Source organism: Lepidochelys kempii, chromosome 1 (assembly GCF_965140285.1).
Source record: "Lepidochelys kempii isolate rLepKem1 chromosome 1, rLepKem1.hap1, whole genome shotgun sequence".
NCBI classification, from domain to species: Eukaryota; Metazoa; Chordata; order Testudines; family Cheloniidae; genus Lepidochelys; species Lepidochelys kempii.
The window spans coordinates 291,130,587-291,148,345 of NC_136380.1; the positions used below are offsets into that span (position 1 = coordinate 291,130,587).

Genomic DNA, 17,759 nt, shown 5'->3' on the forward strand with positions numbered 1-17,759 from the left:
AAGCATCAGCCAAAGATGCTTAATTCCTGTTGAATGGCATCCTCTGAACATTGGATGAGCACTCCTGAAGGTGCTACCTGTTGCTGTAACCTGCTAAGTGATTCTCCCCTGCCATATTATAGCTCTTGAGTGCTACAGCCAGGGAAAAGACAATTCTGGACCTTTTGACTGCTGCTGACTTATTTTTCAGAAGGATTTTGGTTTGGGTTCTCTGATGTGTGTTCTTGCTTCCACAAAGCCCTGGAAAAGCTAGGAAGATAAAGTAGGTCAGAAAGGGCATCAGAAAGAGCTTGGGTGTGTGGTAGGGTAACATCTCCCAGATTAAAAATAGGCCATCCCTCAGGGCCCTCTGAACCTTAGAAATACTTTGACAGAAAAATCTAAAGTCAACTGTGTGTGTGGTTTGTGGATAAAACATTGACTGTGTTTCTTGTAAACTAATCTGAGTGTAACCACAGCTTCCAAATAAGAGATGAGATATTTCAGCGGTTTCTGCTTAAGCAAATTACAAAACGAATGTATGGCTGTTGGCACAACTGACAGCGCTTGCTCGGGGCTAACCCAGATTGAGCTCCGTCTTGCCCCTAATAGCCACTTCATTCCAGTTTGAGGCTTTCAACCTCTTAGTGAAGGAGAACAAGTATTGAAGCTTCCAGACAGCTGACCTTAGAATAAAGCTTGGTGTTGGCAGCTGGCATGAAGCCCCATTCAAAGGAGACCTACAGCAGTAAGTTTCAGGGAAGGGTAAAAAGCAGCGGGTTGTTTATGGAGATAAGGTAGGCCTTTCTGAAGGCCCATGCAGGTGCCTCTGATCTTGTCATCTAGTCTCCGAGTAAGATTTCCTCTGGAAAGGCCACTTGGAGGAAGGGGGGCAAAATGGAAATTGGGAAGACTAATGAGGTTGATAAAACTAGCAGAAAATCGCAGGAAGAACCTCTCAAGCTTCTTGCCTTCACATTACCAAGAAGGAAAAAGGTCATTTGGGGATACACATGTAAAAATGTACTGAGGACTGCACACATTAGACTACACAAATGCAGACAGAACTATCTTGTTTATTATAAAGATACACTATGGGGAACAAACCTGAATGTATACTGAAGCCTGTGATGGTACATGCCAAAATGTACAGTACTATACATAAAAGTGCATTGCCACAACAGATTAACAGTACATTTTTCTTCCATAACTGTGTATTTTTAACTTTTTTGTTTTTTGAAAATGGCGGGAATGTGGCTGTACAAGAGCAGGGATGAATGCAATGAAAATGCAACAGTATACAAGCAAGAGTGACCGCAATGGAAATGCAATAGTACAAGAGCAAGGCTAAAGCTCCTCTAAAATTTTAAAGGCACTTTCACATGTACATACTACAGATGTACATTGACACAATTAGGTAACAGTCAACAAGCAGGAAGCTACCAATACTGCAACTTATCAAACTGACAGTAAAGGACAATACTGATTTGATTAGGTGTGCAGGAGTTGCCCCTTAGTATGTTTGTAGTTGTCAGTCTTTCCTGTTACATATCCACTTACTATACGTTAAGTATCTATAATAACCATCAAACTACACATTTAACTTGTGTGAATGCTCTAAGTGGATGCATTCACTAAATGCACTGTTTCTAATATTTTCTCTTGCTACACAATTTCTAATATAAGCATTATGGAGTCCAATAGTGTTATTTAAACATACAAAATTCCCTATATAATTTAAAGATACAGATATTCATCTCAATTATGCCACACTGGTATTGAACAAATCACTGAACTAAAAACTGCATGAAAATTAGAGCTGGAATTCCAGTTTGTTCCACTGATCCTAATAAGTTTGGGAACTACTTAAAAATAACTTCTGGTCCTGGACAGGTGAACATACCAATAGATTAAAGCCAACCTTTAACGGGGACTGGCTTCAGTTAGAACCTTGCCATGGAGTTTAGGACTATAGGCGGCAGGGTACAGTCAAGAGATTCAGGATTAAACATAAATTTGACAAATTGTTACCCTGTTTATACAGTGGTAGCATCAGTGGATTAAACTGACGGACACCTGAAGAGTCCACTGTGCTAGCTAAGAGTTTATACATGTGGCAGCCCCCAAACAGACATACTTATAGATTCCTTGGATTTTTTTGGACCCGTCCTTGGGCTGCAAATATCAGCAACAATATGAATGGCCCTGACAGCATTGCTCTCTAATGCAGTTTATGGGATATTTGTCATGTCCAGGGCTTGGAGTTCCTTATCAAGTGATTACAATTAGTAAACCACAGTGGAAATAAATAAATTCCCAAATGACAGCAGGACATGGCTTCTGTGACTTTATTCAGACTAGAATACACTCATCAAATCTTTGTTACAAGACACTAACTCTTCCCTCTCCCCAATTATGTTTCCGAATAGCGAACGGAACAACTTAAAACATTCCATAGGAAGAATGGTAAGATCCGAAGGTAACAAATGCTATGAGGAAAGACAACTCTTATTTGAAGCCAGTTTTATTCCTATCCATGACCATCAGCTGATTTCGTGTCATGGCCCTGGTATTTTAGGTAACAGCCAACAGGGTATTCTTTATAAATAGTTTGACTGCATGGCTGCGTAAATTAAAAACCTGCTATAAATGATCTTATAGATTGGGCAAGTAATATTGAAAAATAATCACAGAAATGATGTTATGGCTTAGTGTTAATGTGCAAAACAGCTGTACAATTAATTCACATGTAACAGAAAATTTAATAATGGTGTACTAAGCAAAGCTGATAAAATCTTCACTCACACACAGATGCGAGAAAGGTATAGACATCTATTTTTATTTTCTTTTCAAATTGGTTCTGGCAAATTTTATTTCGGTTTAGTCTAGAGAGTAGCAAATGAGATTTCTGTGCTTCTAACAACCTCCTGTGTAATTGAGAGAAGTTATTCAAGAACTCAGGAGAAAAATAGTTTCGTAAGCATCATAGAGAAACCGTGCACATTGTTTGCACTGTGAAGGATAACTAGTGAGGATACAGCAGCTTGAAACTGTGGTTATCGCAGCTCTCATGGTTTGAAGAAGATACTGAGCAATAAGGTCCAAGGAATGTTTTATTGAGTTATTGTTCAACTGCTACTTTCAATCTTTTATTATACTACAGAAAGATCCACAGACCTGTATACCTGCAGTTACTTGGTTCACTGAACTGTAAACTGTAAGTGAATTTAGTGCTTGTGAAAAGTGTCTGACAGTCCTGGGGACTGAACTTTTAGCTTCAAAAGAAAGCTGTGATACAGCACAAGTGGCAGCATTAGAAACTTCATACCATCCAGGCAATATGCTTTAACCCTGACCTGGAGTGAGGTCAGAAAGAGAGTAATTCAGTTGCTCTACTTACTCAGCACTTGGCCTTTGATAAGTCTACCAAAATATGCTAAATACTTAGTGCTAACTGTGAAAGTGTTATTTTAATTTATATGGACTGAGATTACATACACACTTCACACAGGCCATTGACTAATTCCTCAGGTGCTAACTTTTACCAACCAGATTGGGATTTGAACCAGTGATCTAATGGTCAGGGGTTCCATATCCACTTATGAATTCCTTCAAGTTACCTTTCTATTGGATCCCTTATTAAGTAAACTACAGAAAGACTATGAAATATTGTACAAAGTGGGAAGCCATTTCTGATCTGTTCCTTTTATTACAAATGGTGCAGCATCAAGGTTTCAAGTCGGTTTTAAAATGACACACGTTTGTCCAGTTTTTTTTGAAAACTGAAACTATACAAAATACAAATGCCCGTGTTAATGATACTAGTTCAGACTTTACATTCAAAAAAATTGAAAAACAAAACATCTCCAGTTATAAACATGAACTAATAGTGTTATGGAACCCTGACTTCTATCGCTAATCCATTCCTTTCTGTAACACACTCCACCTCCTGGGTTGCTTAGCTTTTTACATTGTGCAAGATTTGTCTGTTGGACCTTGGGAAGGAGGGGAAGGTCCTATAGTAGGATTTGTTTTTGGAAGAACAATGGGTTTTGGCCTCAGAGCTGGGGGTTTTAGTTGCACTCCCATTCTGGGGGCCACCATGGGCTTGAAAGTACTCATGGTATCACTGGAAGAACTAGTGCTACGTCGAATCTGAGGCTCGGTGCTCCTTAACACTACACTATGGAGAGGGCTTAGTGATTTTGTTGAGGAGGCCAGGCTGGGTGAGTTTTTCATTTGTTCCAATGTATCCAGCACCACGTCGGGGGCGTGTTTCGCGGAGCTCTGACGTTCCAGCTCACGGAGTTCATTCAGAGCTGTGTTCATTGTCTCCTCAATATCCTGGTCAGAGCAGAGAGACAGAGCAGCAAGTCATTAAATACTGAATGCAAAGGGTAGTTGCTCAGGAAGAAGTTTGAGAAATGCATGAATTCAGTTATAAACCATCCATTCATTTCAACAAATATTATGAAGCAGTATTAAAGCCCATTTACAGCACAGAGCTGAAGAAGAGCTCTGTGAGTCTCAAAATCTTCTCTCTCACAACAGAAGTTGGTCCAGTAAAAGATATTACCTCACCCACCTTGTCTCTCTATTCTTATCCTGGGACCAACATGGCTACACCAACATTGCATGCATTTACATCAACCTCATTTAAAAGTGGCCTTCCTGAACAAGATGGCAGCTTGGGTTGAACATAAATTAACTTAACGGTAGAGGGTCAAAATTCAGTCAGGCCATTAAAAACATACTCTGCTGCTTGCTGTTAAATTACTATTAAGAGAACAAATATCTGATGATTGATTTGCAACAATATTTAAATAAATGTGAAGCGTAACAGCTCATGTGCTATACTCCTCATCTTACCCTGAAATATTCAGGAACAATAGCACAGGGATTTTTTTAAATTAAAGTAAAACTGAAGTTGGAAAACTATGATTGAGTTTTTCAAAGCCACCTAACGCATTTACTTGGACATCCAGTTTGGCTTTGAAAATCCTGGCCTATATTACTCTTTTTTAAAAATAAAGATGTAATTCAAGACCAATGGTAAAATAGCTGTGCTTTTGATAACTTTCAGTTAGGGGGAGAGAGAAGTTGGTGGTTAGTATTAAGATGCATCTGAAGAAGTGGGTTTTTTACTGACGAAAGCTTATGTCCAGATAAATCTGTTAGTCTTTAAGGTGCCACCGGACTCCTTGTTGTTATTAAGAATTAGGAACATCTTGAAAGATAATGGCCACCCTTCCAGCTTTTAAAAATGTTTGTGGCAGTGAGCTCTGCTTGCTTGTATCACAATTTCAGGGCAACTGCACCTGTATTGCCCCTCAAGGGTATCCACTCCAGGCTTCTGGTTCCCAGCCATCACCTCGCTTCGGTGGAGACCCACATCTCGCTCCCTCCTGATTGGGGCATCTTTAAGGTTGCACAGTTCCCTGCCTATTCTGTGATATCCCCAGCAAGCCAGACTGCCTAAAAAGGCCAGCACCTGAACTTTGCTTTCTCTCTGAGGGCTGTGACCAGTGTAATTGCCAGCAGTTATAAGCTACCACACAGCTCTTTCTAAGCAAGCATATTTATTCTTAAGGTAAAAGCATTACAGAAAAAACATAAAAGTTCACATAAGGAGGCAAAAAGCTTAGCAGAGGGCCCTAGTAGCATTGGTGCCCCTTCTTGGACAGAAGGTCCTGTCCAATTCCTGGATCAGGCCCTGTGTCAGTTTAAACTCAGGCTATTTATCCAAAAGTCCTTTCTTTGTCGTTAGTCTCTGGAGAATCTAGTTTGAAGTAGTATATGTAAGCCTCCCAAGGAGTTGGTACTTCTCTGGGGGAGTTATAACCTTGCTGATTTGCCTTAATCATCATCCACTGTTTTTAGTTCCTGGAGAAGTTAAAGTAGCCCTCCCTGATGACATAGAAAACAGTCAAACCATTAATTTAAAACAATGGACCCTAAAGATACTGCATGGAGTTGCAATATCTGTCACATCTCCCCCCAGAGAGGTTACATACAATCCCAGCCCACACTAATACTAATCAGTTCTTTTGAGGATACTGCAGGAAATTGCCATATATGTAAGCCCCTTCATTTTCAGTTTAAACTGATTTTTACTGAAAATTTCCCAGGTTTTACAAAAAGTATTTTTTTTGGATTTTCACTCTACTTTTGTGTCATTCAAATTTACAAAAAATAACTTGTTTCAGTAGGAAAATACAATACATTGCATAAGATATATGTATACCTCTACCCCAGTATAACTCGACCCGATATAACGCGAGTTCGCATACAATGTGGTAAAGCTCTGACACGCTGCTCTGAGTAGCATGTTAAGGGTTCTGGGCCAGGGCTGAGGGGTTGGATAAGGGGCAGAAGGTCTCGGGGGTGGTCAGGGGCTCCCCGCCCCCAGGGTCTGGGAGGCAGGAGCTGTGGTGGGGACACTTTTGGGGGCCCCACAGTCCCAGAGTGGCCCGGGGGATTAGCAGGGGGCTGGGAGCAGCCCACTCCACTTCCCTCGCCCCGGCCCCAGCCGTGTTGCTCAGGGGAGGGGCTTGGGGGAATGGATCCCCCCCGCACTTATCGGCAGCGGTGGAAGCGGAGCAGCCTGGCCCCAGCCCGCTCCACTCCGCCAGCTCCCAGCTGTGGTGCTCTGCTTCCCGCCACCCGTGAGTACGGGCGGCGTCCTTTCCCCAACCTCCCCACACTCACCGGCGGTGGGAAGCAGAGCACCGCGACTGGGAGGTGGCGGAGTGGAGTGGGCTGGGGCCACGTTGCTCCGCTTCCCACCGCTGCTGGTGAGTGCCTGTCGGGGGCTGGGGGTGTGGATAGGGGTCGGAGCAGTCAGGGGACAGGGGGGTTGGGTAGGGGGTGGGGTCCTGGGGTGATTAGGGACAGGGGTCTCTGGAGCGGGAGGTCAGGGAACAAGGAATGGGGGGGGGCAAAGCGAGTTCGATATAACGTGGTCTCACCTATAACGCGGTGAGATTTTTTTGTCTCCCAAGGACCGCGTTATATCGGGGTAGTGTATTATGATAATACATTAGTCTCTGTGTATCTGCAAAGTTTCCTGTTGAAGTAAGGCTATGTATTAGTCTATAAAATACACACAATAAACAGACACGCATGCAAACTCTGAAGTGCATGCATATCTGAACGTACTGATGAATCTCACGCCCACCACATACACATTTCAAGCAGTTAGCAGATAATGGTTAAAGATCTGACACACTAAAATGGGAAGAAAATCTGCATCAGAATACATTTCAGTACACAAGGAAATATTCAAAAGTTTTAAAATAACAAAAAGGATGAAGTTGAAGTTGGCTGTGATTGCAGAGCCATTGGCCATTATCTTTGAAAACTCGTGGCGAACGGGGGAAGTCCCGGATGACTGGAAAAAGGCTAATGTAGTGCCAATCTTTAAAAAAGGGAAGAAGGAGGATCCTGGGAACTACAGGCCAGTCAGCCTCACTTCAGTCCCCGGAAAAATCATGGAGCAGGTCCTCAAAGAATCAATCCTGAAGCACTTACATGAGAGGAAAGTGATCAGGAACAGTCAGCATGGATTCACCAAGGGAAGGTCATGCCTGACTAATCTAATCGCCTTCTATGATGAGATTACTGGTTCTGTGGATGAAGGGAAAGCAGTGGATGTATTGTATCTTGACTTTAGCAAAGCTTTTGACACGGTCTTCCACAGTATTCTTGACAGCAAGTTAAAGAAGTATGGGCTGGATGAATGCACTATAAGGTGGGTAGAAAGTTGGCTAGATTGTCGGGCTCAACGGGTAGTGATCAATGGCTCCATGTCTAGTTGGCAGCCGGTGTCAAGTGGAGTCGGTCCTGGGGCCGGTTTTGTTCAATATCTTCATAAATGATCTGGAGGATGGTGTGGATTGCACTCTCAGCAAATTTGCGGATGATACTAAACTGGGAGGAGTGGTAGATACGCTGGAGGGAAGGGATAGGATACAGAGGGACCTAGACAAATTGGAGGATTGGGCCAAAAGAAATCTGATGAGGTTCAATAAGGATAAGTGCAGGGTCCTGCACTTAGGACGGAAGAACCCAATGCACAGCTACAGACTAGGGACCGAATGGCTCGGCAGCAGTTCTGCAGAAAAGGACCTAGGGGTGACAGTGGACGAGAAGCTGGATATGAGTCAGCAGTGTGCCCTTGTTGCCAAGAAGGCCAATGGCATTTTGGGATGTATAAGTAGGGGCATAGCGAGCAGATCGAGGGACGTGATCGTCCCCCTCTATTCGACATTGGTGAGGCATCATCTGGAGTACTGTGTCCAGTTTTGGGCCCCACACTACAAGAAGGATGTGGATAAATTGGAAAGAGTCCAGCGAAGGGCAACAAAAATGATTAGGGGTCTGGAACACATGACTTATGAGGCGAGGCTGAGGGAACTGGGATTGTTTAGTCTGCAGAAGAGAAGAATGAGGGGGGATTTGATAGCTGCTTTCAACTACCTGAGAGGTGGTTCCAGAAAGGATGGTTCTAGACTATTCTCAGTGGTGGAAGAGGACAGGACAAGGAGTAATGGTCTCAAGTTGCAGTGGGGGAAGTTTAGGTTGGATATTAGGAAAAACTTTTTCACTAGAAGGGTGGTGAAACACTGGAATGCGTTGCCTAGGGAGGTGGTGGAATCTCCTTCCTTAGAAATTTTTAAGGTCAGGCTTGACAAAGCCCTGGCTGGGATGATTTAATTGGGGATGGGTCCTGCTTTTGAGCAGGGGGTTGGACTAGATGACCTCCTGAGGTCCCTTCCAACCCTGATATTCTATGGTTCTATGATTCTATGAGTGCATGCGCAGCAAATTGTGAGGCCCAATTATTAAATGTAAATAGTTCTAAGTCTACAGCAGTAAACTGTTTATTCAAATGAAAAGTTTTATTTGAGGATTAGAGATGTATTGTTTTCTTAAACTCAGAGGTGGCATTGTGTTTTGAGTTCTGTTTTAGTTCTGCAGCAAACTACACTGATGAATGGAATTCAAAGCATTAATCTATCGAATACTTTTTCCGTCTTTCTGTCCACCAAAACAAACCCCTATATTGACCTAGAAAAATTAATATTTTTTGCACTGATTTTCACCTGTTTTTGTTGTGGTAATAAACACTGAAATTCCCAGGAAAAATTAAAATAAAAACTGAAAACAAAGGGCCCTACATATCTGTTATGACTTGTTCATCCAATAGGTTATTTTTTTTTAATATATAAATGATGATGTGCTCCAAATATCCTCATATTTGTAGTTTAAATGTTAAGGAAAACAAAGAAGAATATCAGATATGTTAGAAGTTGTCATGCAAGGTACTGTTTAGTGAGATCATTTATGAGAATATTTCCATGTTTGTTTTGCACATTTAGATTTATTCTTAAAGTACATCTGCTAAAAGGACATGCCAAGACTGGTTTTGTGGTTAATTTTTCAGTGTTGGTGAGGCACAAGTGGGTTAAATAAGAAAACTATAAGGTGTTTCATACTTGTTCACAGCAGCATTTACATGATTCAGTCAAAGTTCAAGTTCTGTCTTTGTCAAATAATAATTGGTCTAGGTGTGTACAAATTTAGTTAAAGCCAAATAGGGCTGTGCATAGCTCCTGGGCAGTAAATAGGTAACATAGCTTAACCTAGTATTTAAAAGGTTAGAAATGGTTGAAATAAGAGCAATGAAAATTGATGTCTGAGTCATTCACAACAACGGAGACTCTCTCCTCCCACTTCATAAGCAGCAGAGACTTTGGAAGCAAAAGTTACATAACATTTTGAAATGTCAGTGCAGGATTATTTTAAATGCTTTTGTAATCAGATGGAAAGGAGTACTTGTGGCACCTTAGAGACTAACCAATTTATTAGAGCATAAGATGGTAATTTGAGGGTGTTGAGTGTTTACATAATGATCATATTTTAAACTAAATGAGCTTTGAGTAGGACAGAAGTATTTATTAGCCCAAGATATGGCTATTACTGAGTTAGCACACTTCAGTAGCACAGAGTTAATAACTTGCTTATTGGTGCTATCTGTCTCTGCTATTCTATACCTCTCTGCTACTGAGAAAAGACTAGCCACCTCTCCTACATATATTGTGATGGCACGGTCTATTATTTATTTATTCAGATTTATTTGCACTTCTACCTAGCATGTTCCATAGGCACAACTACAAGAGTTAAAAATCTCTACTTTTGTACAAAAACTATGTTAAAAAGACTGAAATGCAAATTGAAATGCAAATGTTTTCAAATGACTGAGGACAGTAGTAGCCAATTGGAGCACAGATTTGCATACTATAACTAAACCCACTTCCATCAGAGCACACAGGTTTACATAACTGAGAAACAGTACCTGTGCATTATCCCTATGCTCTGAGTGGCACAGAGTTTCATTTCAGTACAACTGAAAATTATTTCACTCTAATGCTGTTGCAGCTTTTATTCCTATTGGCCCTCCTTTCTCCCATGATTCTTTAACACATCTCTGTCCTAGACTCCCATGGCAGAAAGTTAAGTGGGATACTTTTCTGATACATCTTTTCAATAAAAAATTAAACTCTCTGTGTTGTGAAAGTCAAACGTTCATTTACATCTATTTGACCATGCTCCTCACTAAGGCAAAGAAATTAGACCAACCTGAGCTATCGACTCTGGGTCCAGTGGCTTATGGTCATTGAAACCTGGGTATTGACCAGATGATGTAGATCTTCTAATTGGAGGACTATCAGTCTTCTTTAGTGAATCATGCCTACTAATGTTGGTGAGGCTGCCATGCCCAGGTCTACGTCTTCTTTCGGGGCTGTCTGCATTGAGGTTGCGATTATGAAGAAGGGCTCGAGGACTGCAATGACTTGCCATGTTGGGGGAACCTAGCTCCACTGATGAGTTGGTGAGTGTGTGTGGTGGATGTACTGGGCAATGGCCATCATTGGTCCTGCCTGGGCGTCTTAGAGGAGGTGGTTCTGATCTCTTTCTTTGCCTACACAAATGTAGAAATCATAGGACAAGTTAGCATTATTAACAAGGTGTGTGTGAAGAAATCCTGCCACTGCATGAACTCAGAAGCAATCTAACGGCTGCAAAGCAATGCAGAAATGTTGCTATGTTAACCTTACCTTCCTAAATATATGTCAGGGTGACGATCAGTTGGGGAGTTCATGTCCTTAGATGAGGACTTGTCCTCAGTTATTGGCCCACTGCTGGCTTCACTGTCTGCTTTTTGGCTCAGCGTATCTGAGAAGGTATCATCCCTGAAAAGAAGATATAGATTGAGAAGTCACTTTCCAGGAAGTGAGGTATGTAGGACAGCAGACATCATGGCTCTTCTGTTTTTGTCCTCGTATAGAATTAAGACTAGACATATAATTGCATCTCCAGCTGCTGTACTCTCATTGATGACCTATTTGTTTATTGACTTTAGTCATGTCACCTCTTAAAATTTGGAGTAACCTTTTGGGAGCAAGCACTTTGTTGGCTTTGAAGTGCCAAGTACACCTCTGAGTACTAATAAGAAGTGCCATGGTGTAGTTATTCACCCCTGTTACTTAGAAGTTTATTGGTAACAGCTGCTACAACTATATGGTAAAACCAAAATAGGTACAATATCCTCTTCTTAACACACTGTACTGGGATCACTTTTGTCAATGATGTAGCCGAGTCAGCCTATCAATGTTTTGTGATTCTGTGGTGTTGCTTGATGGGCACTACTTCAGGGAAATGTAACAAAAAGATGGTAGCGTCCAGTTTGGAGGCAAAATCTCCCAGGTGTTTACCCAGGTGTTTATGAGCCTTCAAAGCACTCTCACATTTGGGTGATACCCCATTAGCTAATTCAACAAGCTTCTTCTCAATAAGGAGCAATCACTCAAGTATACTGTATAACTAGACACTGCTTACATATCCTGCACCACTATATACTGGTGAGGTACTAGGCCATCAATTCCATTATGCCTTCCTTCCCACCAGTCTTCAGATGCTCGATGATATAAAAGCAGGGAGGCTCCTTTTTTGAAGGAGAGTTCTCGTGCAGATCTTCCAGTGTAGTCAAACTTGGCTATAGCTTCTATAGGCTCACCTTCTAGGGGGAAAAAAAGTAAGATCTCAGACTCCAGAATAGACTTATTTGTTTATTTCAGTTTTGTAAAATGTAACCCCTCAGCATTCATATCCAAACAAAGCTTACAGAAGTCAGATATTGAACCAAGATATACTTCAGGCAGTGGCCCTGTCTGTGTGCCTCAAGTATAAAGCAACTGGGCTGCTTTTAAGACCTCTAGACAGAGAATATAAGAGAGAGCACACAATACATTCAATGCTCAACATTTGAAAGTGGGCGGCGCTCTTGTCTCCTAATATAAAAAGCTATGTGGTGGGTCAGAAATAATTACAGGTGATAAAAAAGCACAACCAAACCTGAGGGAGCCTGATAAATCAGGTGAACAAGCCAAAGAGATGTGCTACAACAATTAGCAGTGAAAAAGGAACGAATAGATAGGGGTTTCCTCAGCAAGAATAGGCATGAGTAGAGTCTTGTGCGGATACAAAATTTGTATTTGCATCTGATCCACAAACATGATCTGCGGATATCTGCAGGGCTCTAGGCAGGAGTTGCCTGATGAGTCAATTTAATAGCTTTAGAACTCTATTAGAATTTCTGTCACTCCTGTGCTAAGAGTGCAGACCCAGGGTAAACCTCATATTTTACAAAAAATACAGGGACCTGTTCTTGGGCCTTCTCTGGTTTCTCTTGAAGCTCCAGTTTGTGCAAAGCTACCAAACATTTGACAGATCCAACTCCTTTAGGAGTACATCTCAGTATGAGGAATCATTGTATGGCACAGAGCTGCTAGGATAATTCTATGTTACACCCCCGTGTATGGGGCCATAGCTAGGTGAAAGAGGGCAAAGTGTAGGTGTCCCTCTGTTCCCAGTGGTCACTGGCTGCTGGAATGGATTCTGTGAGCAGCCAGGCATAGGTTACAGCAGTTTTGACTGGCCGGCTGCAGAGAGAGAGAGAGAGAGAGAGTGGGTGTGTGTGTGTAAAGCTTCTCCCTCTAAAAGAACGCATTTTAAAAACCTTATCTTCACAGAGATCATTTTAAGGATGAAAATGAGAATTAAAACCTCCCTTCCCTGTCAAAACTTCCTGATATATCAAAGTTCATACTGACAATGGCCCCATCCTATAAGTAGATATGGTTCTGCTAACACCTGTGCCAACTCCAAGGACATCATTGGGCCTCTGTGCAGCCTCAAGGGTCCCTTGTTAGCATATCTATTTGCAGAATTGGGGCCAATGAGCGTAAGATCTTAACTGATGTCTTTGGAGCTGCTACTTTGTCAGCTGGACCTTGATGGAACAGCTATGATTTTACTGTATGATGTTGGCAATGGCTAGTTCTAAAAGTTATGAAAAACGAATGTCTGTGAAATCACATTTGTCAGGTTAAATTTATCACAGTATCAAAATGCCAAGGAAAGCATTAAAAACGATGCCCACAAAACATCAGTTTTCAAATTATACATTTTGTTTGCTTTGAGTAGCTCAAAAATAAAGCCATCCAAAATGAAAAATACCTTATACAATTAAATCAAAATTTAGAAAGAAATTAATAGCTAGGCTGATGACTGCCGTATCACGTTTTAGCTTGGTGCAAATTTAATTTGCTGTGTTGTAATACCTGAAAAACTTGGTTTATAATGAAGACTCCTGCTCCTATATTATGCATTAATATTATGTGCTGGAATGTCTCTTCAAAATTAACTTCTATCTTGCAATGTGGAAATATAATCCTTGTGCCCTATTAAGGTTACAGTTTGCAGCTATTTCCTCATAACTTGCCCAACCTGTAGAGGACTGTCCTGTAGTTGGCTATCTTTAGGCAATCAGGTTAAAAACTTGCAATAGTTCAGATGACAACTTGTTTAGATTAGTCACGCCCAGCAAATATTGAAGAATTTCAGAAAGGCCTACACGCAACTAGGTGAGGCGATGGCAGTGAAATTCAGTGTTACAAATGCAAAGTAATGCACACTGGCAGGAATCACTTCAATTACTTATACACATTGCTAGTTTCTAAATTAACTGTATTTATTCAGGAAAGACTGGCTAGCTTAATGAAAACCTCTGCTTTTTTGACCACCAATGCACACTGAGCAAACCAAATGGTAAGATGTATATAGAATGGGCTAGAAAATAATAGTGAAAATTACAATGGCACTATATAAAATCAGCGGCATGCTCTCACCTGGAATATTGTGTTCAGTTCTAGACACCTTATCTAAAAAATTATATAAACAGAAAGCAAAGAGGACCAGAGATGTGACAAAATGATTATAGGTATGGAAAGTCTTCCATCATTTGAAGAGAGACTGAAAAGATTGGGACCGTATAGTTTAAAGATAAGACAAATAAGAAGAGACATGATAAAGGTATACAAATTAATGATTAGTTAGGAGAAAGAAAATCAAGCACTCCTGTTTATCTGCATCATAATATAAGGGGCTAGTCAATGAAACTGAAAGGCAACAATTTAACACCAGAAAGGAAATATTTTTATACATATCACAAAGTTAGCCTTTGGCGCTCACTGTAAAAAGATATTCCTTACATTATAAAAATGTAGGGTTGGCAAGATCATCTAGTCTATTTCTCCGCCTCCCCACCGAATACTGAGGCAGAATTAGCTCATAAGTATAGCTGGACCAGATGTTTGTATGAATAATAAGAATATGCTATTACATTATATTAGGTTAAATAAAAGGAGAGCAGGGAAGTATAAATTCCCATACTTGAGGGCATAAGCCAATCTCTAATTGATGGGGTTAAGAAGAAACTTCACCATAGGCAGGTTATTTCATAATTGCATATTCAAGGTTTCCTTCCATCTTCCTCTGAAGCATCTGGTGCTGAGCATTCTGAGGCAGGATATTGGAGCACTGAGTTGATCAGATATGGCAATTCCTTTTTGGGTGAGCTATACTACAATTTAAAGTTCAATGGATTGTTTGATATTAAAGACTTGAGTATACAGAGTTTGATTCTTCTCACTTACTGCACACCAGAGTAAATCAGAAGTAACTCCACACCTATGTAAGCCTAGTGTAAGAAGAGAGTCAGGCCTATGGGATGTTGAATTCTTCCTTTTCCTGTACCTCATTATAGACTGACGTCCTTTCTCAGACATCTGTAGGAAGTTGCTGCACTGGGAACAGCTGTTTGAACTATTAATCTACCGACAGTGAGTGAGACTTCTGAGACACGCTATTTATGTGTTCCTATGAAACATACCCTATACAATGTGGTGTATAGCTGACATAGTTGCTTTTCTTAATGAAACTCTTGTATTAAGCTCATACAAATTGTTCTTTTATTCTGATAGGAACTTTCATTACTAAAAATGTGCCCTTTACTTGGACAGCACATTTCTACAGCAGACAGTTCTCAGATCTTATTTTTCAAATACTAATTCACCTGTTAACAAGTAGAACATTGACAATTAATATAAAAATACCTTGACAGTTCCATTTGGACATAAAAAAACCCCAAAAGATTTATAACGTCAATGTTATTGAGAACTGGAGGGAGCCATTTCACAACTAAAGGAAAGGGAACAGAGCTAATCAACTGAAATTCTGCATGATATTGAGCCATGGGGTCTAACAGTAAAATTAAGACAGCTCAGAGGGAAATATAATTATACTGTTCTCTCCTATACCTCGAGGCATTTCCTAACTATGACAAGAAATATATGATGACATCTGAAATATCACTGGCTATGATCCAGACAACGATAGAAAAAGAGAAATATTAGGACAAGCTGAAGAACTGTGGGAAGAGCTCTAGGGATTCTGTTCTCAGTTTTGCACTTATGACCTCAAATTCTGCTAATATTATTACTGCCATTCAGTGACACATTATGGTGCCTTCCACTTAAAAATCACTGGCTAGACTGTAAATAGCTCGGTACAGGTCCAGTAGGTGATAAGGGGAAAGATGTAAGAAACAAAGGCTAGTCACTATTTCTATCCTTGCACTTCAAGAGCCAAACACAGCACTAGCCTTCCTCAAAAGGTGGCGGTATAAGGGTGGGGCTATGCCATCCCACCCCACTGCTAGGGTTGCCAAAAACCAGACACTCCAACAGGAGTGCTGGAACTTCCCCTCAAGGCCCTGCCCACCCCCATTTGCTTCTCTTCCCCCTCTCCACCCCCAGTCGGGAGGAACTCAACTGGGGGCTGGGAGCTGCAGTCACCCAATGTTGGTAGGAGGGGGCCTCGGCTGAGTAGGGGCTGGCACGGGTGATCATCCAGCGCCTCCCCCATCTGCAGTAACCAGTCCCCAGATCTGACCGGAAACTGTCAGGTACCCTTTTCAACTGGACTTTCTGGTCAAAAACCTGGCACCTGGCCACTCTACACCCCACACCAGTGAGCCAAGTGGAGCTGAGCCAGCAGAATGAGAACATCCACTGTACCTTTCACTGGGTGCATCAGTGCAGCCCCTTCTCTGTGCTCCCCAATTCTTCCACATGCATTGTGCTTGTCTTAAGCAAAAGACATCTTGATCCCTATGCTCGACTCTACACCTTATCAAAGGGCTGTGGCTTTACTGTAACAATCTATCCTCAAGTTCTCTGGCAGTTCTCTGACTGGAAAACAACAAAGGGAAAGAAGCCTGTGAATTACTGTTACAGCAGAACTTGGAAAAAAGTTGATCATAGTATGAATTATTTCAGAGTAGTCAAATCTGCAATGGTGACCATTCAGGGACACAACAGCACTAACTCTCAGCCTTATTTGTCCTTTTATACCCCCATCTGTGTGAGAACTACTTTCTTGATTTATAAATGTCAGGCATCATAAGGTGTCAATGAACAGCAATAAAAATGTTAGCATGTTTGTGTTTTACATCAGGAATTACCCATGTGTCTGAGACTTCCTCAGGAAATTCTCTTATTTCCTTCGGAAACAGATCTAGTCAACTTTTATATGCATCAACTAGAGTAAAATATCTTCAGTGTTAAAGAATTTCAGAAGAAAATTGCACAAAAACTGCTTATTAAGCATAAAGATGTATCCTGTGAATCTTACACTCTTTTCTAAGAGTTATTTTCAGACAAATGTCTTTCTCTAATGAAGTTACAGATAAATAGATATGGCTCATTCTGAGGCACAAGGTGAACTCTTTGAAATGCACAAAAGTTCATGTTTTCAGATCTAGGGGAAAATGCTATTTAGCAGGAATGCTCTTCTTTTAAGTAGACAATGTAAATAAAAGTTCTTATAGGGAAGGCTTTTTACCCTCACAAAAAAACTCTTCACTATGACCTGAATTCAGAGAAGCATGTAAACACATGCATAGCTTTAAGCATGTGAATAGCCCCAATGAAGTCACTGTGACTACTCATGTGTTTACAGTTAAGGATGTACGTAGCTTTTTTATACTTCATCATTGTATGCCCCAACCCTTCAAAGGATAGAGGACAAGCTAATTTTATTCCTACACATACATACATACATTTTATATATATATATACATATATATATATATACATATATATATATACACACACACACACACACACACACTTGCTTTATTTTTTTTAAAAGAATATTTTAGCTTTGTAATTCCATAAATAAACCTTTACTTTCCCCCACAGTGGCTCAGCCTCGTCATTATATACAGCTGACTTCTTGTAGGCATAGAGAGACTTACTTGTAATTTAACCTTATCCAGAAAGTAGTTCTTATAGTGAAAATAAGCAAAACAGAAA

The 17,759-nt window shown here is 40.8% G+C and overlaps 1 protein-coding gene across 10 annotated transcripts in view; it reads right to left on the bottom strand.

Moving 5' to 3' along the window:
- Positions 1-1,039: 1,039 nt before the first annotated feature.
- The window catches only part of SRGAP1 (SLIT-ROBO Rho GTPase activating protein 1), a 233,448-nt gene continuing 216,728 nt past the window's right edge, over positions 1,040-17,759 (bottom strand). For 8 of the 10 annotated variants that reach the window (XM_073327901.2, XM_073327900.2, XM_073327897.2 and 5 more), the window contains 4 exons: positions 11,881-12,061; positions 11,100-11,234; positions 10,621-10,963; positions 1,040-4,323 (listed from right to left, as the gene is read on the bottom strand). In XM_073327901.2, coding sequence (XP_073184002.2) covers positions 3,946-4,323; positions 10,621-10,963; positions 11,100-11,234; positions 11,881-12,061 — 1,037 coding nt within the window. In that variant the 3' untranslated portion in view covers positions 1,040-3,945. Of the gene's footprint in view, positions 4,324-10,620; positions 10,964-11,099; positions 11,235-11,880; positions 12,062-16,248; positions 16,635-17,759 lie in introns of those variants that run through there. The other 2 variants (XM_073327898.2, XM_073327906.2) reach the window with 2 other exon arrangements.